General features: G+C 39.2%; 1 protein-coding gene across 4 annotated transcripts in view; it reads right to left on the bottom strand.

The window, feature by feature from the left end:
- STRBP (spermatid perinuclear RNA binding protein) overlaps nt 1-26733 on the bottom strand; it is a 150099-nt gene that overhangs the window by 67893 nt on the left and 55473 nt on the right. For 3 of the 4 annotated variants that reach the window (XR_013967687.1, XM_080819192.1, XM_080819191.1), the window contains exons 2-3: nt 3903-4071; nt 40-260 (exon numbers count right to left, since the gene is read on the bottom strand). Coding sequence is in view for 2 of the 4 variants with exons in the window: in XM_080819192.1 (XP_080675318.1) it covers nt 40-260; nt 3903-3905 (224 nt within the window). In the remaining 2 variants the exon portion in view is untranslated. Of the gene's footprint in view, nt 1-39; nt 261-3902; nt 4072-26733 lie in introns of those variants that run through there. The other variant, XM_080819193.1, reaches the window with a different exon arrangement.

Consider the following 26733-nt stretch of genomic DNA (forward strand, 5'->3'; position numbering starts at 1 on the left):
CACTGCAGTACAGCACCACAAAGGTTAGGCCACACTCACTTGGAATAGGTGTCTACGGCCTCATCCTTCTTCACTTCTGTCTCACCCTCTGTTTTTGTGCCTTTATTTGTTTCATCGAGCCAATCTGACACATGTTTAAGAGCACATTCAACAGTAGACACCATATTCTGAACAGCTTCAAGTTCCTCCGGAGATGGATAGATTGTTGAATGTTTCACCATAACATGGCGATCATCGTTGGCAAAAGATCTAATAGATCTCTGTCAGAAGAAAGAAAACAATTACTTCAATAAAAGTAATGTTACCTGAAAAGTATTATATACAAATATATTAAAATATAGATATGTATTTCAGTCAAGTCATAGCATTGTCAAACCACTGTGAAACAATTAATGTTGAGACAAGAAAAAATTGCACAGAAAAGAAAGTAAAACATCATTCTACTGAATTCCACACTAGAAAATTAGCGATTTTTCATTCTTGTTTTGGTAAGATTCACCCAGCTCACTCTCCGCATCATGTACATGCTATCTTTTAGCTGAATCTAGTATTTTGAATACCGATATATACAGACGACTTTTGAAAAAGGTCATCTGTATCACACATCATCTTCAAGAAAGAGATTCTTCCTAGCTTTGACAAAGTATCTAGGAACCATGATGGTGACTCGTGATACTCAGTCACTCCTTTCCAAACTGCTGAAGAATTACGCAACTTGAAAAATTGAGATTTCATAATACAGTAATAATATAAAATACAAAGATATGTGTCAACACTATAGAAAAACTGTGGGTAACATCAGAACTCTATTTACTATCTGGCATTCACACCCTTGGTGCAAGGCCTTAATTTTTAAAACAGATTAGCAGAAAATATTCCAAACTCCAAAATGGGGAAAATACATACTACAAAAGAATCAACTCCCCAAAGTAATTTATGAACGTATTACATTCTCAATCAAATCCTCTCAAGATAGCTTTACTTAATATTCAATAAAGATCATTTTGAAGCTCATTTGGAGAAAAAAAAATCAATGAAAATATCAAGAAATATTTTACAAAGATGGATGAGTGGTACCATTACACTAAAACAAAATAACAAAAATTTAAAAAGCAGTAATTAAAATGACACGCTGGCCCAGAAATCAGTGGAGCAGATTAGAGCCTAGAAATAGAATGAATTTCATGAAAATTTAATAGAGCACATCCTTCACACTCATGAGTCACACTTCCAGAAACTTTTGAATATTTCCAAATTTACAAATACCATGAAGACACTTGTACCAGTACACTGCAAAATGAACGGGGATAAGTTGGTGAGTTTCCATAAAGCCCAAAGTACTTCATTTAAAGGATGGCTACAGTGTCTTTACTTAAATGAATTAATATGCCAGTAGATGGTAAATATTTTGTTCTAAAGTCTACCACAAACTAAAATATTCTCAAGTCCCTATCAGTCCTGCCTCGTTTTGTTTGAATATTAATGTTTAAAAATCATACTAATTTGAACACTAGTAAATTAATACTACAGTATTACCATCCCCTATAAAATGAAGCATACTATAACTAAAAAAGTAAGTAAACCTTTGAAACCTTCAGTTATTATAAGGACTCAAATCAATCACAGAGCTTTCCTTTTTTCTAGATAAAACCCATTTCTGTCTAGATTTCTGCCCTGCTCACAGTCCACAACCAGTTTTCTAACTGGAATCTTTTGCCGCAAAGAAATCAACTTTTTAATCACTTCTTGAAATTACTCACATATCCCAAAATAAGTAACAAGAAAACAAAAAAGCCATATAACAAATTGGAGATGCCAGGTTGTTCTATAGAAAAATTATTAAATTATTTGACTTCTCTTTAGAGAAGAAATTTACTAATTTTTTAGTTCTGAAAGGTGGAGAAAAAAACTGTTAACTTGGGATCATCTCTGTCATTTAGTTTTATGGTGAGTTACTAATTTATTTAGTTAGCTAAATTACTCAGCCCTGCACACTGGCCTTCCCTTAACAAAATGACATACTGCTACATACCACAAAGCTTTGGTGTTTCTCTCACAAATAACACGCTGCCAATGTTAAATGCAAGAATGTTAAATCCAAGACTCTACTGTTTGTGACAGGATAAGCACCATGAAACAATGGTCAAAGGAAGAATAAGCAGTATTACAAAAAAAAGACCAAAAAAATGGGAGGGTGATCTTATTTACCCCAACAAGGTCCAAATGGACTTAAAGATTTTTTTTTTTTAGATTTTATTTATTTATTTGACAGAGAGATCACAAGTAGGCAGAGAGGCAGGCAGAGAGAGAGGGGGAAGCAGGCTCCCTGCTGAGCAGAGAGCCCGATGCAGGGCTCCATTCCAGGACCCTGGGATCATGACCTGCGCCGAAGGCAGAGGCTTTAACCCACTGAGCCACCCAGGCGCCCTTAAAGATTTAAAAAAATTAAATTAGAAATAATATGCAGAAACAAAAAGTTGTCATTCAACTCTAAGATCTAAGGTGTAAAGCAACAGAAAAAATTGGAAAACATCTACCAACCAATTAAATTATATAAACACAAAATTATGTAAATACCAGGAAATTTAAACTGAATTTAAAATGAATAAACTAGGAAAGGAATTTTTATCAACTATGACAAATAACAGTAAAAAGCATTTAAACTGTAAGAAAATCAAGACTATAATAAATAAGTTGAAGAGGCACGTAATTCATATTTGAGGAAACGGAAGTCACAGTATCCTTTCCTAGACCTCACCTAAAACTAAATGAGAGAGAAAATCCCAAGTTAACTAACATTTTTCCCCACCATCCAGAATTAAAATACTTGGAGAATTTCTTCTCTAAGAGCAAGTCAACTAAATTATAATCCCTAGAACAAATTTTTTAAAAAATCAACTAACACTTAAAAAAATACCATCAGACTTGTTAAACAACATATTTCAAACATACTGATGATTAATATTTTTGTGCTTTTTCTCCCACTTATAACATCTTTTTTAAGTCTTTTCTCACTTATACTTAGGGGAAAAATTCACACAACATCCTCCAGAACCAAAATACTAGAAGAAAAAAAATCAACACATTTTACCAACTGAAACACTAGGCACCAGAGATTATGATCTCATCTAACATCTCATCTAATCTGAGTATGAACTTTCCACAAAAAAGCAAGATTTACTTGAGGTTAGGTTCAATGCCCCCCAATATACTAAACACTTGACCCTGTTATTTTAAAAGCATGTGGAAAAAGTAACCTTTTGAGTTCAATACTCGAACATTTCATAAAATTCTGCACCATCCGTATCGCTCATTAAAGCATTAAATCAAAAAGATTTTTTATGTCCACGGGAAAAAACTGAACTTCAGGTAGGAGACTAGAGAAAAATTACACAATTTCAAGTTCAAGGTCACCTAAGCCATCCTTATATCAGTTTGCTAATGCCAGTTTTATTAGAAAATATTATTTATGAGCCTTCCCTCCTTTGTATTTAATAATTTATGGCCTGAGGGCTCATGGGGCTCCATCTTGTGGTTTAAAGGGCTCATAATAAATCTGAACTCATTGGCTTTGCTTAAATAGTACAGTGCCATCTTTATCTGATACACTAGAGCCAAAAATTAACACCATGGTCTTTCACTTGCCTTCACTATTAAATTTCCAATTTTAAACTACTGGAATCTTTTATAAATAAATGAAGGAGGGGCACCTGAGTGGCTCAGTGGGTTAAGCCTCTGCCTTTGGCTCAGGTCATGATCCCAGGGTCCTGGGATCGAGCCCCACAGTGGGCTCTCTGCTCGGCAGGGAGCCTGCTTCCTCCTCTCTCTCTGCCTGCTTCTCTGCCTACTTGTGATCTCTCTCTGTCAAATAAATAAATGAAGGAAACACAAATAATACCTACCATGGTTTTCTATAGCGTTTTAGCTTCTTTTTCCAATCCTTTCCCCACTTTCTTGTCGTCTTCACTAGACACTGTTTTGTGTGACAGTACCTCCTCATAAGCCTGAGTCCCCTGGCAACTCAGAGTCAATATGGCAAAGATGTTTGAAGACTTATTCTCTAGAATACACCTGCAAGAGAAAAAGAAAAACTTTCAAAAATGATTATTTACAATTAGCTTCATATCTGAATGTGGAGCCCATAAACATGTTATTGACTAAAAAGAAAGAATCTTGGAGCACCTGAGTGGCTGAGTCGCTTGCCTTTGGCTCCGGTTATGATCCCAGGACCCTGGGATGGAGCTCAGCGGGAAGCCTGCTTCTCCCTCTCCCAATTCCTCTCCCTCTCCCTCCAACCCTCTCTTGCTATCTGTCAAATAAATTTTAAAAGTTAAAAAATTAAAAAAGAAATAATCTTTATAGAGGAAAATGACCTTATTTCAAACAAAAAAGCTACCGTTATCTTTTGAAGGCCTGGGGCCAAGAGCCTAAGTGATATGGCCGAAAAAGTAACACTCCTGGTAGTCAAAATGTGGCAGCTGGCTGACTTGCATTCAATGAAATAAATAAATAGACACAGATTCAGCAAAGAAGTACTACCTGAAAAAGTAATACTACTCTCCATGGCAACAACACTGCAGTTAACCGTAAGATTTTCAATTAGAAATTGGCATTATCCAGACCTATCCAAAGAGTAGATAATACACCTGAAAATATACCACCATTGACTGAGACCATGAAGCTTTTCCACTTGATATTGCCAGTATATGCTGGCACAATGTTTCTTCCTTAATCATTTTTTTAAAAATTTTTAAAGATTTTATTTATTTATTTGACAGAGAGAGATCACGAGTAGGCAGAGAGGCAGGCAGAGAAAGAGGGAAGCAGGCTCCCTGCCGAGCAGAAAGCCTGATGCGGAGCTCGATCCCAGGACCCTGAGATCATGACCTGAGCCGAAGGCAGAGGCTTAACCCACTGAGCCACCCAGGAGCCCCTTCCTTAATCATTTTTAGGCCTAAAATTTAGAATGCTTTTTTGGCTCTGTTCCCCTAACTCCTGAGAGACCCTGACTCCTGACTTCAACCTGTAAGTGCTGTTATCACAAACTCCTGAATCTTCACTAGATCCTGACTTCATTACCCACGGATGACTCTCACCAAAATCCCACTGTGTATATCTGCTCAGAGGTCTATCACTATTCTCTTACCCCTTTACTCCATCTTTATGAAGTTTTATTCCAGGTAGGGTAAAAGGAAACTCTTCTGAGCACTGATGAAATCCTCATAAAATTACAAGCCCAGATGTTAAAAAACAAACAAACAAAAGTAGACAGCAACCATCCAATAAGAATACATGCTTAGCTGTGTGGCTATCAGAAGTTATTTACACACCATGGTATGTATAAACTCACAAAAAAAAATAGCTTCCTCGGGCGCCTGGGTGGTTAAGCAACTGCCATCAGCTCAGGTCATGATCCCGGAGTCCCGGGATCGAGTCTTGCCTCGGGCTCCTAGCTCTGCAGGGAGTGGGCTTCTCCCTCTGACCTTCTTCCCTTTTATACTCTCTCTCACTATCAAATAAATAAAAAAACTCTTAAAAAAAAAAAGTAGCTTCCTCTTCATCTCAATATCTTTCCTTTAAATTTCCTTTAAATAAGGAAACCCCCTATACTTCTGTCTGTAAGTTTCCTAATACTATCAGCTGCTCTCTTAAAGAAAAAAATCCTTGGGGCGCCTGGGTGGCACAGTCAGTTAAGCATCTGGGTCTCGGTTTCCAACAAGGTCATGATCTCACAGTTGGAAGATCGAGAGCCACTAAGACTCTCTCCCTGCACCCCTCCCCCTCCCTGCTCACACGCTCTCTCTCTCTCTCTCAAATAAATAAATCTAAACAAAGTTTTTAAGTCCTTTTTGAGTTTTTGAAACCAGGAAACTTACATTTAAGGCTCCCCAATACTGCACATGAAAAAAGAGACCCACAAATGATACTCAGCTGTGACCTACATGCAAAACTATTCATATCCTGTCGTCAACTTCCCTGACTCTACAAAATCCACCTGAAATAAGCTAGCAAAAGTTGATTTAAAAAAAAAAATCATGTAACTGAATTAATCAATCAGACTTACTTTATTATACATATCACACAAAGGTAGGGTGGGAACACAAACATGCTGTAATTCACAGGGTCTTTTCATACAACAAAGTCAAGAAACAATCTAACCACATGATCCCATGGTAAGACACATCTCAAAGATCCTTTTGTACAAAGATCGCACTACACAAAGAAGTCTTCAGCATCTCCCACTCCCAACCCCACTTCACCGTTCTAGGGGATTCAGCCATTCAATATTTATCTGTGAATACAGCAGCCAAAAAAGACCGCTATGTGTTCATTTGAGAACTGGCAGCAAAGTTCATGTGCTTCACTCTGTAAAAAGGTAAAGCCAAAAATTCATCTGTATTAACAAAGTAAATTGAAGGCAGGAAAGAGGGGTGCCTGGGTAGCTCAATCAGTTAAGTGCCTTTGGCTCAGGTTATGATCCCAGGATCCTGGGATCCAGCCCCATGTCATGCTCCCTGCTTGGCAGGGAGTCTGCTTCTCCCTCTCTTTCCCTGCCCCTCAAATAAAATAAATAAAAATTTTAAAAGAAAGGAAAAGAAAAAGAAAAAGAAAAAGGGAAGAAGCTAAGAAAAAGTGGATGTAGTGGAGAAACTGTGGATCAACAATACCAAAATACAGCATTCTTCAGTCGTTTAGCACAGAGAGAACCACTCTACACATAAATCAAGCAGTTCTGTGAACTTCAGAGTATTATAGTATAGTGCAATAATCCATGATAAAAGCAGCGTATCTCAAGATCACATTGTTCGTGCTATAAAAGCAACTTAGAAATCATCTGGCCCAATTTCATCCACCCTTCGATTTACAAATGAGCTAAAGAGATATTAAAGTCACACAACTAACCCAGGGACTCAGGCCTCTTGATCCAGAACCTAAGTTACAGCCCAATGCTCTTCCCCTACTATATCAACCTGAGTGACAAAAAAAAAAAAATTTTTTTAAATTATATTTGGTGTACTGTAAGCAGAGAGAAACTGCAACACATTTTTAGAGTTTATCTTAAAAAAAAAAAACAACAACAAAAACAATAAAACCCGTTAACGGTAGATAAAATTCTGGCCTTGAAATGAAAAAAAACTCAACTTTGCCATTTAATAGCTATGTGACGTTAGAAAGTTTTAAGACTCAGAAAATCATTTAATTTCTTTGGTTCTCAGTTTCTTTTATCTATGAAATAAGGAAATGTTCCACTACTAATTAATAGCTAGTATTTATGTAACTCATATTCTGTACCAGGCACTATTCTAAAAGCTCTTCATACATTAACTCATTTAATCCTCACAATTTCAATTACTACCTCCATTCAACACATAAGGAAACTAGAGCATAAAGAGGCAATACAACCTAATTAAAAACACAAAACAGAAGTAGGCAGTAAAGCCAAGATTGAAAAAAAAAAAAAGCCAAGACTGAAACCTAGACAATCTCTTTCAATGGCATTTTCACTCTAAAGGCACTTATACTTACATTAGGGGATAAACTTCAGCAATTTCAAAAAATATGTCTTTGTGAGTTACAAAGGCTATATATAGCACACAGGTTTTAAAGCCAAACAGGCCTACATTCAAGCACCAGCCTTGCCACTTCATTTCTCTGAGTCACAGCTTTTTCATCTGGGCAATGGGGTAAATAGTATCTACTTCAAACTAAATGAAAAATACCTGAAAGTTTCTGACAAAAAGTATACACTCAATAAATAACTTCAGAAGTGGGGGGAAAACCCTGAAATAGCAAACAATATGTGTACTTTTAAAAACAGAGCCTAGGGGCGCGCCTGGGTGGCTCAGTGGGTTAAAGCCTCTGCCTTCAGCTCAGGTCATGATCCCAGGGTCCTAGGATCGAGCCCTACATCAGGCTCTCTGCTCAGCGGGAAGCCTGCTTCCCCCTCTCTCTCTCTGCCTGCCTCTCTGCCCACTTGTGATATCTGTCAAATAAATTAAAAAAAAAATCTTTAAAGAAACAGAGCCTAGAAAAATATTAGATGTGCTCTACTTATTAATAAATAAGAGTAGCTTTATGCAACAGGTAGAATGTAGGCACATATGTGAATGTGTAGCACTTTCAATCAAGCACTGCTTTTTCAATTAATGGATTTCTTTTTAACAGTTTTATGTTTATAGAAAAAACTGAGTGGAAAGTAGAGAAAATCCTGTATACCCCTTCTCCCTACCACACGGTTTTCCCTACTATTAACATCTTACATCAGTGTGGTACATTGTTACAACTGATGAACAACCCATTATTAACTAAAGTCCACAGTTTACATTAGGGTTCTGTGTTGTACATTCTGTGAGTTTTGACAAATGTATAATGACATGTATCCACCATTACAGAATTATACAGGACAGCTTCACTGCCCTAAAAATCCCATGCTCCACCTACTCAACCCTCCCTCTTCCAAATATCATATAGTTAAAACCATACAGTATATAGTCTTTTCAGATTGGCCTTTTTCATTTAGCAATACACATTTAAGATTGCTCCATGACAATTCTTTTTATCACTGAATAGTATTCCAATGTCTGGATGCACCAGTTTATTCATTCACCCACTTTAAGACATCTTGGTTGCTTTCTAGTTTTAGTAATTATGAATAAAACTGCCAAAAATATTCATGTGCAGGTTTTTTTTTTTTTTTTTCAATATTCTTTTTTTTTTTTTTTTATTTTAATAAACATATAATGTATTTTTATCCCCAGGGGTACAGGTCTGTGAATCGTCTGGTTTACACATTTCACAGCACTCATCATAGCACATACCCTCCCCAATGTCCATTTCCCCACCACCCTCTCCCATCCCCCTTCCCCCCCGCAACCCTCAGTCTGTTTCTTGAGATTGAGTCTTTTATGGTTTGTCTCCCTCCCAATCCCATCTTTTCATTTTTTCTTCTCCTACCTCCCCCCAAACCCCCCCACCTTGCATCTCCACTTCCTCATATCAAAGAGATCATATGATAGTTATATTTCTCCGATTGACTTATTTCGCTAAGCATGATACCCTCTAGTTCCATCCACGTCGTCGCAAATGGCAAGATTTCATGTCTTTTGATGGCTGCATAGTATTCCATTGTGTATATATACCACATCTTCTTTATCCATTCATCTGTTGATGGACATCTAGGCGCTTTCCACAGTTTGGCTATTGTGGACATTGCTGCTATAAACATTCGGGTGCACGTGCCCCTTCGGAGCACCACGTTTGTATCTTTAGGATATATACCCAGGAGTGCAATTGCTGGGTCGTAGGGTAGCTCTATTTTCAGTTTTTTGAGGAACCTCCACACTGTTTTCCAGAGTGGTTGCACCAGCTTGCATTCCCACCAACAGTGTAGGAGGGTTCCCCTCTCTCCGCATCCTCGCCAGCATCTGTCATTTCTTGACTTGTTAATTTTAGCCATTCTGACTGGTGTGAGGTGGTATCTCATTGTGGTTTTGATTTGTATTTCCCTGATGCCGAGTGATGTGGAGCATTTTTTCATGTGTCTGTTGGCCATCTGGATGTCTTCCTTGCAGAAATGTCTGTTCATGTCCTCTGCCCATTTCTTGACTGGATTATTTGTTCTTTGGGTATTGAGTTTGATAAGCTCTTTATAGATTTTGGATACGAGCCCTTTATCTGATATGTCGTTTGCAAATATCTTCTCCCATTCTGTCAGTTGTCTTTTGGTTTTGTTAACTGTTTCCTTTGCTGTGCAAAAGCTTTTGATCTTGATGAAATCCCAATAGTTCATTTTTGCCCTTGCTTCTGTCGCCTTTGGCGATGTTCCTAGGAAGAAGTTGCTGCGGTGGAGGTCAAAGAGGTTGCTGCCTGCATTCTCCTCAAGGATTTTGATAGATTCCTTTCGCACATTGAGGTCCTTCATCCACTTTGAGTCTATTTTCGTGTGTGGTGTAAGGAAATAGTCCAATTTCATTTTTCTGCATGTGGCTGTCCAATTTTCCCAGCACCATTTGTTGAAGAGGTTGTCTTTTTTCCATTGGATATTCTTTCCTGCTTTGTCGAAGATTAGTTGACCATAGAGTTGAGGGTCTATTTCTGGGCTCTCTATTCTGTTCCATTGGTCTATATGTCTGTTTTTGTGCCAGTACCATACTGTCTTGATGATGACAGCTTTGTAATAGAGCTTGAAGTCTGGAATTGTGATACCACCGACTTTGGCTTTCTTTTTCAATATTCCTTTGGCTATTCGAGGTCTTTTCTGGTTCCATATAAATTTTAGGATTATTTGTTCTATTTCTTTAAAAAAAATGGATGGGATTTTGATAGGGATTGCATTAAATGTGTAGATTGCTTTAGGTAAAATAGACATTTTCACAATATTTGTTCTTCCAATCCATGAGCATGGAATATTTTTCCATTTCTTTGTGTCTTCCTCAATTTCTTTCATGAGTACTTTATAGTTTTCTGAGTATAAATTCTTTGCCTCTTTGGTTAGATTTATTCCTAGGTATCTTATGGTTTTGGGTACGATTGTAAATGGGACTGACTCCTCAATTTCTCTTTCTTCTGTCTTGTTGTTAGTGTAAAGAAATGCGACTGATTTCTGTGCATTGACTTTATATCCTGACACTTTACTGAATTCCTGTATAAGTTCTAGCAGTTTTGGAGTGGAGCCTTTTGGGTTTTCCACATATAGTATCATATCATCTGCAAAGAGTGATAGTTTGACTTCTTCTTTGCCGATTTGGATGCCTTTAATTTCTTTTTGTTGTCTGATTGCTGAGGCTAGGACTTCTAGTACTATATTGAACAGCAGTGGTGATAACGGACATCCCTGCCGTGTTCCTGACCTTAGCGGAAAAGCTTTCAGTTTTTCTCCATTGAGAATGATATTTGCGGTGGGTTTTTCATAGATGGCTTTGATAATGTTGAGGTATGTGCCTTCTATCCCTACACTTTGAAGAGTTTTAATCAGGAAGGGATGCTGCACTTTGTCAAACGCTTTTTCAGCATCTATTGAGAGTATCATATGGTTCTTACTCTTTCTTTTATTAATGTATTGTATCACATTGATGGATTTGCGGATGTTGAACCAACCTTGCAGCCCTGGAATAAATCCCACTTGGTCGTTGTGAATAATCCTTTTAATGTACTGCTGGATCCTATTGGCCAGTATTTTGGTGAGAATTTTCGCATCTGTGTTCATCAAGGATATTGGTCTGTAATTCTCTTTTTTGGTGGGATCCTTGTCTGGTTTTGGGATCAAGGTGATGCTGGCCTCATAGAATGAGTTTGGAAGTTTTCCTTCCATTTCTATTTTTTGGAACAGTTTCAGGAGAATAGGAATTAATTCTTCTTTAAATGTTTGGTAGAATTCCCCTGGGAAGCCGTCTGGTCCTGGACTTTTGTTTGTTTGGAGATTTTTGATGACTGTTTCAATCTCCTTACTGGTTATGGGTCTGTTCAGGTTATCTATTTCTTCCTGGTTCAGTTGTGGTAGTTTATACATCTCTAGAAATGTATCCATTTCTTCCAGGTTGTCAAATTTGTTGCCATAGAGTTGCTCGTAGTATGTTCTTATAATTGTTTGTATTTCTTTGGTGTTGGTTGTGATCTCTCCTCTTTCATTCATGATTTTATTTATTTGCGTCCTTTCTCTTTTCTTTTTGATAAGTCTGGCCAGGGGCTTATCAATCTTATTAATTCTTTCAAAGAACCAGCTCCTAGTTTTGTTGATTTGTTCTATTGTTTTTTTAGTTTCTATTTCATTGATTTCTGCTCTGATCTTTATGATTTCTCTTCTCCTGCTGGGTTTAGGCTTTCTTTGTTGTTCTCTCTCCAGCTCCTTTAGGTGTAGGGTTAGGTTGTGTATTTGAGACCTTTCTTGTTTCTTGAGAAAGGCTTGCACTGCTATATATTTTCCTCTCAGGACTGCCTTTGTTGTGTCCCACAGATTTTGAACTGTTGTGTTTTCATTATCATTTGTTTCCATGAATTTTTTCAATTCTTCTTTAATTTCCTGGTTGACCCATTCATTTTTTAGAAGGATGCTGTTTAGTCTCCATGTATTTGCGTTCTTTCCAAATTTCCTCTTGTGATTGAGTTCGAGCTTCAGAGCATTGTGGTCTGAAAATATGCAGGGAATGATCTCAATCTTTTGGTACTGATTGAGACCTGATTTATGACCCAGGATGTGGTCTATTCTGGAGAATGTTCCATGTGTACTAGAGAAGAATGTATATTCTGTTGCTTTGGGATGGAATGTTCTGAATATATCTGTGATGTCCATCTGGTCCAGTGTGTCATTTAAGGCCTTTATTTCCTTGTTGATCTTTTGCTTAGATGATCTGTCCATTTCAGTGAGGGGAGTGTTAAAGTCCCCTGCTATTATTGTATTACTGTCGATGTATTTCTTTGATTTTGTTATTAATTGGTTTATATAGTTGGCTGCTCCCATGTTAGGGGCATAGATATTTAAGATTGTTAGATCTTCTTGTTGGACAGACCCTTTGAGTATGATATAGTGTCCTTCCTCATCTCTTATTATAGTCTTTGGCTTAAAATCTAATTGATCTGATATAAGGATTGCCACCCCAGCTTTCTTCTGATGTCCATTAGCATGGTACATTGTTTTCCACCCCCTCACTTTAAATCTGGAGGTGTCTTCGGGTCTAAAATGAGTTTCTTGTAGGCAGCATATGGATGGGTTTTGTTTTTTTATCCATTCTGATACCCTGTGTCTTTTGATTGGGGCATTTAGCCCATTAACATTCAGGGTAACTATTGAGAGATATGAATTTAGTGCCATTGTATTGCCTGTAAGATGATTGTTACTGTATATTGTTTCTGTTTCTTTCTGATCTACTCCTTTTAGGGTCTCTCTTTGCTTAGAGGACCCCTTTCAATATTTCCTGTAGAGCTGGTTTGGTGTTTGCAAATTCTTTCAGCTTTTGTTTGTCCTGGAAGCTCTTTATCTCTCCTTCTATTTTCAATGATAGCCTAGCCGGATATAGTATTCTTGGCTGCATGTTTTTCTCGTTTAGTGCTCTGAATATATCATGCCAGTTCTTTCTGGCCTGCCAGGTCTCTGTGGATAGGTCCGCTGCCAATCTAATGTTTTTACCCTTGTATGTTACAGACTTCTTTTCCCGGGCTGCTTTCAGGATTTTCTCTTTGTCGCTAAGACTTGTAAATTTTACTATCAGGTGACGAGGTGTGGACCTATTTTTATTGATTTTGAGGGGCGTTCTTAGCATCTCCTGGATTTTGATGTTTGTTCCCTTTGCCATATTAGGGAAATTCTCTCCAATAATTGTCTCCAATATACCTTCTGCTCCCCTCTCTCTTTCTTCTTCTTCTGGAATCCCAATTATTCTAATGTTGCATCGTCTTATGGTGTCACTTATCTCTCGAATCCTCTCCTCGTGTTCCAGTAGTTGTTTGTCTCTCTTTTGCTCAGCTTCTTTATTCTCTGTCATTTGGTCTTCTATGTCACTAATTCTTTCTTCTGCCTCATTTATCCTGGCAGTGAGAGCTTCCATTTTTGATTGCACCTCATGAATAGCTTTTTTGATTTCAACTTGGTTAGATTTTAGTTCTTTTATTTCTCCAGAAAGGGCTTTTATCTCTCCGGAGAGGGTTTCTCTAATATCTTCTATGCCTTTTTCGAGCCCGGCTAGAACCTTGAGAATTGTCATTCTGAACTCTAGATCTGTCATGCTACCTATGTCTGTATTGATTAGGTCTCCAGCCTTCGGTACGGCCTCTTGTTCTTTTTTTTGAGGTGAGTTTTTCCGCCTTGTCATTTTGTCCAGGTAGGATTTGCTTTCTCCTGCTGTGGAATTCCGCTGTTCTTGGTGACTGAAGTTGGTTTTGGATGGTTTCTTGTTGATCTTCTGGGGGAGGGGCCTGTTGTAGTGATTCTCAAGTGTCTTTGCCGCAGGCGGAATTGCACCGCCCTTGCCAGGGGCCGGGCTAAGTAATCCGCTTGGGTTCGCTTTCGGGAGCTTTTGTTCCCTGAGCGCTTTCCGTAGAGTTCCGGAGGACGGGAATGAAGATGGCGGCCTCCCAATCTCTCGGCCCGGAGGAGCCGAGAGCTTGGGGTTCCGCTCCTCAGTGCGCTCTCAGAGCAAAGCGCCCAATAGCCCCGCCTCCCTGGCTTGCGGTCGCGCCTCGAGGAAAGCAGTCAATTGTTGGAGCTGGAGAAAAGCGCCGGGTCGCTTTTGTCTCCGCGGCCTCCGGCCGCGCTCCGAGCCCACCCAGCCTGCGACCGGCAGAAGGTAACCCCGGGCTTAGAGCTCACTCCTCGGCTTTGTCGCTATAGCCGGCTTCCCCGCTCTAATACCTGCGAGCTCTGCGGCACTCAGACACCCCCAGTCCTTCTGTGACCCCGCGGGTCCTGGGGTTATGCTGACCCCGCCTGGGTTTCCCCCCAGTTTAGCCTCTGGAGCGATGTCTCCCAGTGGAGCCGACTTTTAAAAGTCCCGGTTTTGTGCTCCGTCGCTCCGCCGCTTGCCGGGTGCCGGCCCCTCCCCCCGGGGTCTATCTTCCCGTCGCTTTGGATTCACTTCTCCGCAGGTCCTACCTTTCAGAAAGTGATCGATTTTCTGTTTCTGGGATTGTTGCTCTTCTTCTCTTCGATTTCCCGTTGGATTTATAGGTGTTCACAATGGTTAGATAAGCTATCTAGCTGATCTCCTGCTACCTGATGTCGTCTCAGCCTGCTACTTCTCCGCCATCTTGACCCATCCATGTGCAGGTTTTTGTGTGGATATACGTTTTCAAGCTATTTGGGTAAATACCAAGGAACAAAATAATGGGATCATGCAGTAAGACAATGTTTAAATTAGCTTTGTAAGAAACTTCCAGGAGCGCCTGCATGGCTCAGTAAGTTGGGTGTTTGCCTTCAGCTCAGGTTGTGGTCTTGGGGTCCTGGGATCGGACCCCTAGTTGGGATCCCTGCTTAGTAGGGAGTCTGCTTCTCCCTCTCTGCCCCTCCCCTACTCATGTTTGCTTCCTTCTCTCTCTCTCTCAAATAAATAAACAAAATCTGGAAGGAAGGAAGGCAGGAGGAAGGACGGAAGGAAGGACAGAGGAAGGAAAGAACTTCCAGACTCCTTCATCCAGCATGGCTGTACCATTTTACATTCCCACCAGCAATAAATGAGGTCCCTGTTGTACCACATCCTCATCAGTATTTGGTGTTGTCAAGATTTCGGATTTGAGCCATTCTAATAGCTACGTAGTAGTATCTCACTTTTGCTTAATTTGGAATTCCATGATAACATGATGCTGTGTGTCTTTACATATACTTATTTGTCATCTGTACATCATCTTTTGTGTGGTGTCTGTTCAGATCTTCTACCCATTTTTTGATGGGGTTGTCTGTTTTCTTGGTGTTTAGTTTTGAGAGTTCTTATATATTCTGGTAGCAATCCTTTGTCAGATAGGTGTTTTGCAAAGATTTTCTCCCTGTGACTGCTCTTTTCATCATCTTAACAGTGTCTTTCATTGAGCAGAAGTTTTTAACTGTATAAAGTCCAACTCATCAACTTTTTCTTCCATGGGTCATCCTCTTAGTGGTGGTATCTTTGTTTTAACTGACCTTTAAAGGTGAAAGGCTTTATAGGTCAGACTACCCAGCCCACAAAGCTAGGTTTTTATAGGTATCAATATTAGACCCTTTTCCTACAAGCAAACCTCAAAACTGAAGAATGACTATGCTCTCTATATTTATACTATAAAACTAAGTCAAATATTTAGGCATTTTTCTGAAAAGCAATTAAGAGAAAATACTAAATATTAAGGCAAATAATTATTACAATACACTTACTTTCTTAAGAAATTCCAAGTAATGTCTTGCAAACACTGTGATATAAAAATCCAGGAAATTACTTACTACTCTCAAAATAGTAGTGGAGTAGAAAACTTTATTTTTTGTTAATACTAATACATGTAACCTCTCCAAAGAGGCTATGTATAAATAAAATATCTGGGTTCTACTTCTTCATTATGAAACAATCACATGTCCACTATATTAAAGATGGGCAAGATAAAATTAGAAAAAGACCTCACTGATACTCCAAGAATATTACTTTAAGATAAATTATATGAGATTTATGACCAAATACATACTAATTAATTGTCTATTGTGTACTTGGCACTACGGTTGGTAGTACAGGGAATACAACAGGGGATGTATCAACTCAGACACACAAAGGACAAACACTCCTTCCCCAAAACCCTTCAAATAAACTGTCTCTACATGGTGTTATTGAGTTTGTGTATAATATTCACATGAGAAGAACACAGAATTTCAGTATTTTCCTCTGGAAATTTCCTAAGGCACATAGGGGAAAGCAAAACTGAAAAACCTATAAATCACATACACCTACTCCAAAAATCTAGCTATTCATCCCTACCCCAAACACCCAGAAGAAGGAAAAGTTCAATCCCACCATAGCATTTGAAGCCTTGCAATACTGGGATCAAGTCAAAAGGCCCTTTATCAATTAACAGTTAAACAAGAGTGATATACCCATGGCTATAACCCTAACATAGAATGGGCTGTTGGAGCCAGCAAAAGTTGAACCAGAACACTTTCTGAATACATACTGACTGTCCCTGAGCAAGATGGAAAAGACATTAGCAAGTAACCCATCGAAGGAAATGGTTAACAGGAAAATGTACTTCCTCACTGAAATAAATGGACCCCAGTCTTTCCCAGTCCTTGACAGAATAGTTACGTGACAAAACTGCACCACCCTGTTAGATGGCCCATTTGGTTAAAGAACCAATAATTCAATTCATTTCAACAAGTCTTTACTGAGCACCTCTAATATCCAGCGACTATGATGCATCAGTGAACAAAACAGACAAAAATCCCCGCCTTTGTTGTTTAAGAAGAGAGAGGGAAAAACAATGAAGCCATAAATGCAGAAGTAAGTAAACAGTATTTACAAGGTGTGAAGTGGTGTGGAAAAGAAAGAGAAGAGGGGCAGTGAAAGTACCACTGAGGCAGTATTCGGAGAGGAATGCAGTTTTACACAGATGGTCAGCCCTTACTGAGAAGATGACACCCAAGCAAAGAACTGAAGAGGTAGGGGAGTTAGCCATGCAGGTATCTGCAGAATGAGCATTCCTGGCAGGGGAAGGAAGAATGTGCTTGGTGAAGTGGATGAACAAGGAGGCCATTGTGGCTGGATAGCAAGAGAAGGGTGAGGAGAAGAAGAAAAGGGTAGCAAGGGGGCACTGGGGTGGCTCAGTCAGTTGAGCATCTGCCTTCAGCTGGGGTCATGATGCTGGGGTGCTGGGATCAAGTCCCACATCAGGCTCCCTGCTCAGTGGAAAGACTGCTTCTCTTTCCCTCCCTCTGCTACCCTCCCCCCCAACCCCGCCAGTTTGTGTGCCCATGCTCTCTCTTTCTCTCTCAAATAAATAAATAAAAATCTTTTTAAAAAAAGAAAAGAAAAAGAAAGGATGGAAGGAAGGAAGGAAGAAAGGAAGAGAAAAGAAAAGGGCAGCAAGGACAGAGGGTGATAGTGAAGGGCCAGATTACTAAGGGCAGAGGTGAGCAAATTTTTTCTCTAAAGGACTAGATATTAAATAGCTTTTCAAGCCATGAGGTCATAACTACTCAACTCTGCCTTTATTGTACAAATGTAGCCACAGACAAGATGTGAACAAATGGGAGTGGATATATCCCAATAAAACTTTATTTAGAGGCACAGAAATCTTGATTTCATATAATGTTCACATCACAAAATATCAATTTTTTAAACCATTTTAAAACATAAAAACCATTCTTAGCCTGCAGATCATACAAAAACAGGCAGTGGGCCATATTTGGTTCATGGACCAAAGTTTGTCAGCTCTTAATACTGGGGGTCTTTCCAGTCACTTTAAACACTGTGGCTTTCACTCTGAGTGAGATGGAGAGCCCTTGAAGGGTTTTAAGCAGAGAAGTGATAATATCAGACTCGTATTTCTAAAAGGTCACTATGATAGCCATCTTGGAATATATAATAGAGAAGCCAAGAGTGGAAGGAAGGAGACCACTGGGAGGTTTAGTGATCAGATTATGTATATATTCTGAAAGGAAAGATGACAGGGCTTTCCAGCAAAATGGATGTGTGAGTATGAGTGAGCTGAAAGCATCAGGACTAACTTCAAGGTTTTTGGCTTCAGCAGATGAGTTAGGAAAGGTAAAAGGAGAGCAGGTTTGGGGGATTAAGATTAGGAATTCACCTCTGTACATACTGAATTCCAGATACTGATATCTTAAGTAGGCAACTGGATATGAACCTATAGTTTAGAAGAGAGGTCTGGATTAGGATATACAGTTGGTATTTTTTGGCATAAAGGTAGCATATAAAGCCACAAGATCACCAAGGGAGTAGGTAAGTATACCAATGAATGGGAGAAAGCAGAAGAGGCACAACTACAGTCAGAGAAGGGGTGGCCTAAGAGGTAGGAAGAAAATAAAATAAGACTGTGCTGTTCTGAAAGCCAAGTATAGAAAACTTATAAATAAGGCAAGCTCCTTGAATTAAAAACAAGAAAAGGGACACAGCATGAAAATGGAAATCCTAGGTTCTGATCCTTGCTTTACTACCAAAGACGTTTCCAAATCAAAGATACCTATATTTTGAAATCTTAAACACTACAACGTCTAGCTTTGCCATGTTTTACTATTTTTAAATAGATTTTATTTATTTATTTTGATAGAGAGAAAATGGGAGCACAAATGGGGAGGGGCAGAGGCAGAGGGAGAAGCAGGCTCCCTGCTAAGCAAGGAGCCCCATGAGGGACTCCATCCCAGGACGGTAGCCTGAGCCAAAAGCAGACACTTAACCAACTGAGCCACCTAGGTGCCCCATGTTTTACCATTTAGAGGAACTTACCCTATCCTACACTATTCTCTCCCCACTCCAGCCCTTCTTTGGGGGAAACTTAACCTGGAGAATGTCAAGTTCCCCTTCAAAAACGTCAATGACTAATCATTACATAATCAACCAGCATTCTATTCATCCACTCTGTGTGGCACCAAGGTCCTCCATAATACAACACTAATGTAATCCTTTCCCTGTCCTTCCTCTCATCACTGTAGTTCCAGCCAAAACAAGTATAATGACTACTCCCCAGAACATCTTGCAATGTGCTACTACTAAGTTTTATTTAAAATTTTTTAAACTTTAGGGCGCCTGGGTGGCTTAGTGGGTTAAGCCTCTGCCTTCGGCTCAGGTCATGATCTCAGGGTCTTGGGATCAAGGCCCGCATCGGGCTCTCTGTTAAGCTGGAAGCCTGCTTCCCCCTCTTTCTCTGCCTGCCTCTCTGCCTACTTGTGATCTGTCAAATAAATAAAATCTTCAAAAAAAAATTTTTTTTAATTTACTTAGAGAGAGAGAGAGAGAGAGAGAGAGAGAGAGAGAGTGTGTGTGTGTGTGCACGTACAAGCAGGGGGAGGGGCAGAGGGAGAAGAAGCAGGCTCCCCACTGAGCAGGGAGCCTGATGTGGGGCTTGATCCCAGGACCCCAGGATCATGACCTGAGCCAAAGGCAGACCCTTAACCAACTGAGCCACCCAGGCGCCCCTATTGCTAAGCTTTAAAATTAAACCTTTCCCTTACTTGGACTATATAACCTCTACTCCACCATGATCTGTCATTATTAAATCCATTAACTGTCCATCTCAAATCTACCTCTCCATGAAGCTTTACCTAGTACTTGAGATCGATATAATTTCTTCCTTCTTTAAGCCATCCAGCATTTTTTCAACTTCCTAATAACACCTGGCTTCAGTTATTTTTACCATAAGCTCCTTAATGAAGTAACTTACTCTACCTCCACAGCACCGCCTACAATGACCTGCACTCAGGGAGGCTCAATAAAAATCTGAATTCAATCCTTAGAGAGCACCTAATTGCAGAATACAAGAAGATTCCATCTGAAAGGTCACCATCTCTTCCCATATATTTCCATGGCAGTCATCAACACAGTGACTTACAGGGAATTTCTGACTCTTCCTCCATAAACAGAAATTCCATTATTTACTTATTTCACCCATCTTGGATTAATCCCTCAAACCCTCTTTATTCCTTCAGGACTTTACCACTTAACTCACTCAAACACAATCACTTCCTACTCCTAGCATAATTCTTAGCAATTTCAGTAACAACAGAGGTGATCCTTCTAAAATTCTGGGCTCTCCATTCCTTATATTCCTTTCCCCCAATGTTCTCATCTTCTTTCCTACTTTAGACACCCACTCCCCACCAAGGCTGCTAATCCCCCGGTCCAACCACCTTTCACAATCCCCCACCCTCTTCACACCCTCACTCTGTCCTTATCTGACTGAAATTATACAATCCATCGATCTGTCACTCATTTACACCAGCAACTCCCTCTGTTAACCCCTCCTGGCAAAATTCCAAACCTGCTTAAATCCAACCTTGGCTATGCCACACCAATAACCCTGGACAGCTGGATGTGACTAAGGAGAGAAGAAAAAAAAAAAAATCACACAACTATGCTTATTGGTCTTTTTTCTAAATTCATGATCTATCCTCAAAAGGCCCAACAATCAATAGTTCTCAAACAGTACTGCAACCCTGGGGGATTTGAAAATGTGAGGCAGAGTTTCTTGGTTGTCATAATGACTAGTGAGTAATCCTAGCATTTGGTATCCCAGGATGTTAAACATCCTTCAATGTCCAAGAAGCTCCATTGCGGGGGCAGGGGGGCAGGGAAGGACTCAGGGGCACCTGGGTAGCTCTGTGGGTTAAGCACCTCACTTCAGCTCAGGTCATGATCTCAGGGTCCTTGGATCAAGCCCCATGTCAGCCCCATGTCAGCCCTTGCCAGGCTCCCCACTCAGTGGGGAGTCTGCTTGTCCCTTTCCCTCTGCCCTTCCTGCGCTCATGCACACGAGCTCTCTCTCTCTCTCAAATAAAGTCTTTTAAAAAGAGAGAGAGAGAAAGAAGAAAGCATTCACTTTCTTAACGATTATTTTACACCTTGTCTTTTTTCAAACACCTATGCCTCCATCCCATAGCCTCACAATTGACTGCTCATCCTGATTTCTATTTCATTCAAAATACCAACCCTCTGCATCTTTTCCCACATATTCTTCCTCCTTTTCACTATGAATGAATTGTTCCTATTCTTATTTATGGACAGTACTGAACTCAAACCCTACTAAATCTCATCCCCTTTTGCCTACTCAAGAATATGACTTCAGTAATCACTCCCTTTGCACGCTCTCTCTCTCTTGCATAATTTTCCTTAACCTCTAGCTCCCCATCCCTAATTCTCTGCCCCTTTTAGAGCATAACTCTTTTGAGTTTACATTTTTGGTTTCCATTTCCTCTCCTCCCATTTTCTTAAATTCACCCCCATCAGCCTCTCACCCCAATGTTCCACTGGAACAGCTCTTGTCAAGGTCTCCTAAGACTCCCATGATGTTTAAATACTGTGAACAATTCTCAGTCCTCACCTTAGTTGACCTCTCTCACTAACAGGTGACACAGTTGACTGCTCCCTACTTGAAACATTTTACTTCCCTTGGCTTCCATCCAGAACTCCACTCTTAGTTCTATTCCTACTTCATAAATTACTCTGCTGGCTCCTTTCTTTCTTATCTTCAGAGCCTCTAAATGCGGGAATGCCTCGGACTCAGCCCTCATGCTGAATCCCTTCACCATTGTACATGTACTCACTTGACAATCTCACTCAGGCTTGAGGCTTTAAATACTATCTATACACCAAGGACCACCAAATTTGTATCACCTTGAATTGCAGATTCACACTCAAATACATAATCAAGGATATTTAATAAACATCTTAAAATGTGTCCCACCCCCCCTCAAAAAAACTTTGCTCCTTCCAGTGTTCCCTCACTCAAGAAAAGGCAACTACTCCTTTTCTCCAATAGCTTATGACAAAAAGTCATCCTTTACAGCTCTCTCCCAATCATAATCACATCTACTCCATCACCAAATCTTTCACCTTTACCCTGTTCTCTTTACCTAGAACAATAGCATCCAGAGTGTTCTTCTTTAAAATTTAAATTAGGTCATGTTATTCTTTTTTTTAAGTTTTTATTTAAATTCTGTTAACATATAGTGTAATATCAGTTTCAGGAGTAGAATTAAGTGATTCATCACGTAGATACAACATCCAATGCCCATGACAAGTGCCCTCCTTAAGTGTCCTCCTTAATGCCCATCACCCACTTAGCCCATTCCCCACCAAACTCCCCTCCAGCAACCCTGTTTGTTCTCCGTAGTTTTTTTTTTTAAGATTTTATTTATTTATTTGACAGAGAGAGCAATCACAAGTAGGCAGAGAGGCAGGCAGAGAGAGAGGGGGAAGCAGGTTCCCCGCAGAGAGCCCAATGAGGGGCTTGATCCCAGGATGCTGAGATCATGACCTGACCCGAAGGCAGAGGCCCAACCCACTGAGCCACCCAGGCGCCCCAATGTTCTCTGTAATTTTAAGAGTCTTTTACGATTTGCCTCCCTCTCTCTTTTTTTCCCCTTACCCCTATGTTCATCTCTTTTGTTTCTTAAATTCCACATAGGAATGAAATCCTATGGTATTTGTCTTCCTCTTACTGACTTATCTCGCTTAGCATAATACACTCTCGCTCCATTCACATCATTGCAAATGGCAAGATTTCATTCTTTTTGATGGCTGAGTAATACTTCTGTGTGTCTGTGTACCACATCTTCTTTTCCATTCATCAGTCGATGGACATTTGATGATGAACTCTTTCCATAATTCGGCTATTGTTGAGAGGTCATGTCAATTCTTTGCTCAAACCCCTCCAATGGTTTCCGGTCTCCTGTAAACACCTCATATAATGGCCTATAAATCAATCTGATTGCCCCTAACTTCTTGGCCACATACCCCAGTGTTCCCCTCTTCACTGTGTTCTATCCACAGTGGTATCCTTGCTATTTCTCTAACAATTCACATCTTCCCGTCCTTGAAGCCTTTACATTTGCTATTTATTGTCACAGATATCCAAATACCTCCTTCCCCTACTTTTTCAGGTGTCTTCTCAAATGTCCTTATCATGAGCCTATCCTTGATCATCTTATATAAACTAGCAAGCCCTCCTCCAGCACATCTCTGACTTGTTTACATCTCCATAGGATCTACCACTGTCATGTTATCTTCATTTAGTCTTTGTTTTACACAGCTAGAACAGTATTTGGCACAAAAGAGAAATTCAAATGAATTTCTCAAAATATTTTTCTCATAAAGCATTACATTCAATGTTCACAACCCCCTGAAAAGTAGTGAAAAATGGAATAAATAGCATACATTTTATAATCTTTTAAAATATGAAAGTACAAATACACAAAAATGTTAAATGATCTATGATCACACATCAGCAGAGCCATCCTTAGAACTGGGGTTGAGTCTCTAGCATCTTTTCCAATTCACATCACTGTGCCCATGAGTAAATCAAAGACCAGGTGTGTATTTAATTTTACATAATGATCTCTAAAAGCTCAACCTGAAATCTAGTCCTTTGTATCACAATCAAACATGAAGTAACACCTGAACTGTACATGCCTCAGTAGTTATTTTCTTTTTACTAAAAAGCTCTGATAGAGGGCATCAGACTATCTCTTTGAAATTTACAGATCTTGTGACAATTTCGGTCAAAAGGAAAAAACAGTAATGAATGTGCCAAGAAACAGTTAAGTATTCAAGTATTCTCTGTCTTCCTGTGCCCACTGCAGCACACTTAACACTGAAGGGTAAACCAGCACCTTGGTAAACAAGCTTCAAAGGGTGTCTCTGGTTCTCAAAAGACTTTTTGTTGCCATTCTACAGAACAGAGCATGGCAAAGAAACTGTATCTGGAGAGAATGGACATGATAATTTTTCTTAATTAGCTGTTTGCAAAACAACCTCAGAACCTGCAATCTAGTTATAAACAAGCAATAACGTTAAAAATCATGAATTTTAAAACAAATAGAAGTTACTCTTCACCTTGGCAAAACAAATAATTGGTTTTGACTCAAAAAATGCATAAATTCACTAAGTATTATGTCGATACAGAAAATTTTTTCATATATAACAGTTAAGAGTCAGATTAGATCCTTCAGTAATAAAATAATTTAATTTTCAGACTCTTGCCAACACTCATTCTCCTGTTTCTGGCATCCTCTGCCACAGTTGGAAACTGTGTATCTAGGTCAGAAAAGACAAGTAGCTTTTCAGAACAGCTCAATATCTTTGGCACAAGTGTTGATATTATAATTCAATCCTTTCACAAATTCCTTTAAAAATACACTATGATGTAAATCACAAGATTAGTACTTCACAGATAGTACAGCAGTCTAATATTTAAGAAAAGCCACTGGGGAAAAAAAAACCACATGCTAGATTTACAAAACTGATACAGGTCATGCGTTTGAGCTCCACTTTGGGGATACAGATTACTAAAAAATAAGAAAACTTTTAAAAAATTGATAGAGGTAACGGACTAAATAAGTATACAAGGCAGCCAATACAATGTAATTAGTGTTAAGAGCAATGCGTTCAGGGGCGCCTGGGTGGCTCAGTGGGTTAAAGCCCCTGCCTTCGGCTCAGGTCATGGTCCCAGGGTCCTGGGATCAAGCCCCGAATCGGGCTCTCTGCTCAGCAGGGAGCCTGCTTCCCCCTCTCTCTCTCTGCCTGCCTCTCTGCCTACTTGTGATCTCTCTCTCTGTCAAATAAATAAAGAAAATCTTAAAAAAAAAAAAAAGGCAATGCGTTCAGGGTCAGAAGATCTGCCTTCTAATTCCAGCTCCACTACAAATGAACTAGCCAATTTTGAACAAATCTCAACCTCTCTGAGCCTCAATTCTTTTGTTTATAAAGTAAAAGGGTTAGACTATACCCAGATCATTTCTTAGGTATGTGTTTATTTTTTTATTTTTTATTTTTAAAGATTTATTTATTTGACAGAGAGAGACACACAGAGAGAGGGAACACAAGCAGGTGGAGTTGGAGAGGGAGAAGCAGGCTTCCTGCCGAGCAGGAAGCCTGATGCCTCTAATGCGGGGCCTCAATCCCAGGACCCTGGGATCATGACCTGATTCAACAGAAGGCAGATGCCTAACAACTGAGCCACCCAGGCGCCCTTGGTACTATGTTTAAACATGATTCTGTAATAAATCAGAAATCTACAAGTACATTTTATAGGAGACATATTAAACCTTGAAAGTATCTGTTTTTAAATGTAATATAAATACTGTAGATAAAACTAAAAACTTGATACCTTGGGAAATTTGAATACGGAATAATAACATTATGGAATTATCTCTAGAGGGTGATAACGGTATCGTGTGAGTTTCTCTTGGTGGGGATGTTGATATCTAATTTGAGAGATACACAGTATTTACAGATGATACTATTTGAAAATCCGAAATTTTCTTTAAAATAATGTAGCTGGGGGGTTGCAGGATAGTGAAATAAAAATGGATTTATGTTGATAATTATTGCAAACTCATAGGGGTTCTCCATGGTTCACAGGCGCTCTCTCTACTTGTATATGTTTAAATACTTCCATAAGAAGGTTTTAAACAGGAACAAATTTACCAAGAATCTAAACAGCCAATTTTCAATTTACCTGTAGAAAAATGAGATTTTCATGTCATATTTCCTTCAGCACAACCTGTGGGCTTTAGGGAATCCATTATATTAACTGCACAAAACCAAAACTATAAAACCATCTTAGGGAGCAATTTAGTAATAACTAATAAGCAAAGGTGCGGATAGCCTACAGCAGCAATACTATTTCTGGTTACATTATGTATAGAAACTCCAACAAAAACACAGCAAGATAGGTTAAAATCAATGTTTACAGCAGCACTTTTTTATAATCACAAAACACTGGAAACCTAAATGTCCATCAACAAGAGAATGAAGTTATAAATTGTATAGTTAATGCATTACAGTGATACCTTTCATCATTTCTAAACCCACAAAAATGTTGGGTGACAAAGCCAGCTGCAGAATAATGCGTATAAAGTGATTCCTTTTATAAAGAGCTTGAAAATGCATAAGATAATGTTATATATAATTTACAGATAAATTATTTTTAGTGTAAAAATCATTCAAGGTAATGACATACAAAATTCAGGAGTGGTTATCACGGGGAAAAGAACAGCATCAAGGAGGGATACACACAAGGTACGTTTGTGAGTACTACTTCTTAAGAAAAAGCAAATTTGGCAAAATGCTAGCTTGTGAAAAAGTTGTGTGTGGTGAGTACATATTATTATATTCTATTTTGCCTATATGCCCAAAACAATTCAACATTTCAAAATGTTTTTAAAATTATACCCACATCTATAAAATATTCAGAAAGAAAAAGGAACCTTGGTCCTTTTTTTTTTTTTTTTTAAGATTTTACTTATTTATTTGACAAAGAGAGATGGTAAGAGAGAGAAACACAAGCAGCAGGGAGCTGGGGAGGGAGAAGCAGGCTCCCCTTTGAGCAGGGAGCCTGATGCAGGGCTCAATCCCAGGACACTGCAATCATGGCCTGAGCCAAAGGCAGATGCTTAACAACTCAGCCACCCAGGTGCCCCAAACCTTGGTCCTCTTAGTCAGAAAATTATTTTAGTTCTTAAGCCTTTGCGGATTACCAAATTTTTCAATTTAAACTAAATACTAATGTTGGATACAAGATACAAGAAAGTTTCCCCATCAAAGAAGACTAAAAGGTTGT

This window comes from Martes martes (assembly GCF_963455335.1).
Source record: "Martes martes genome assembly, chromosome: 12".
Lineage (NCBI taxonomy): Eukaryota > Metazoa > Chordata > Mammalia > Carnivora > Mustelidae > Martes > Martes martes.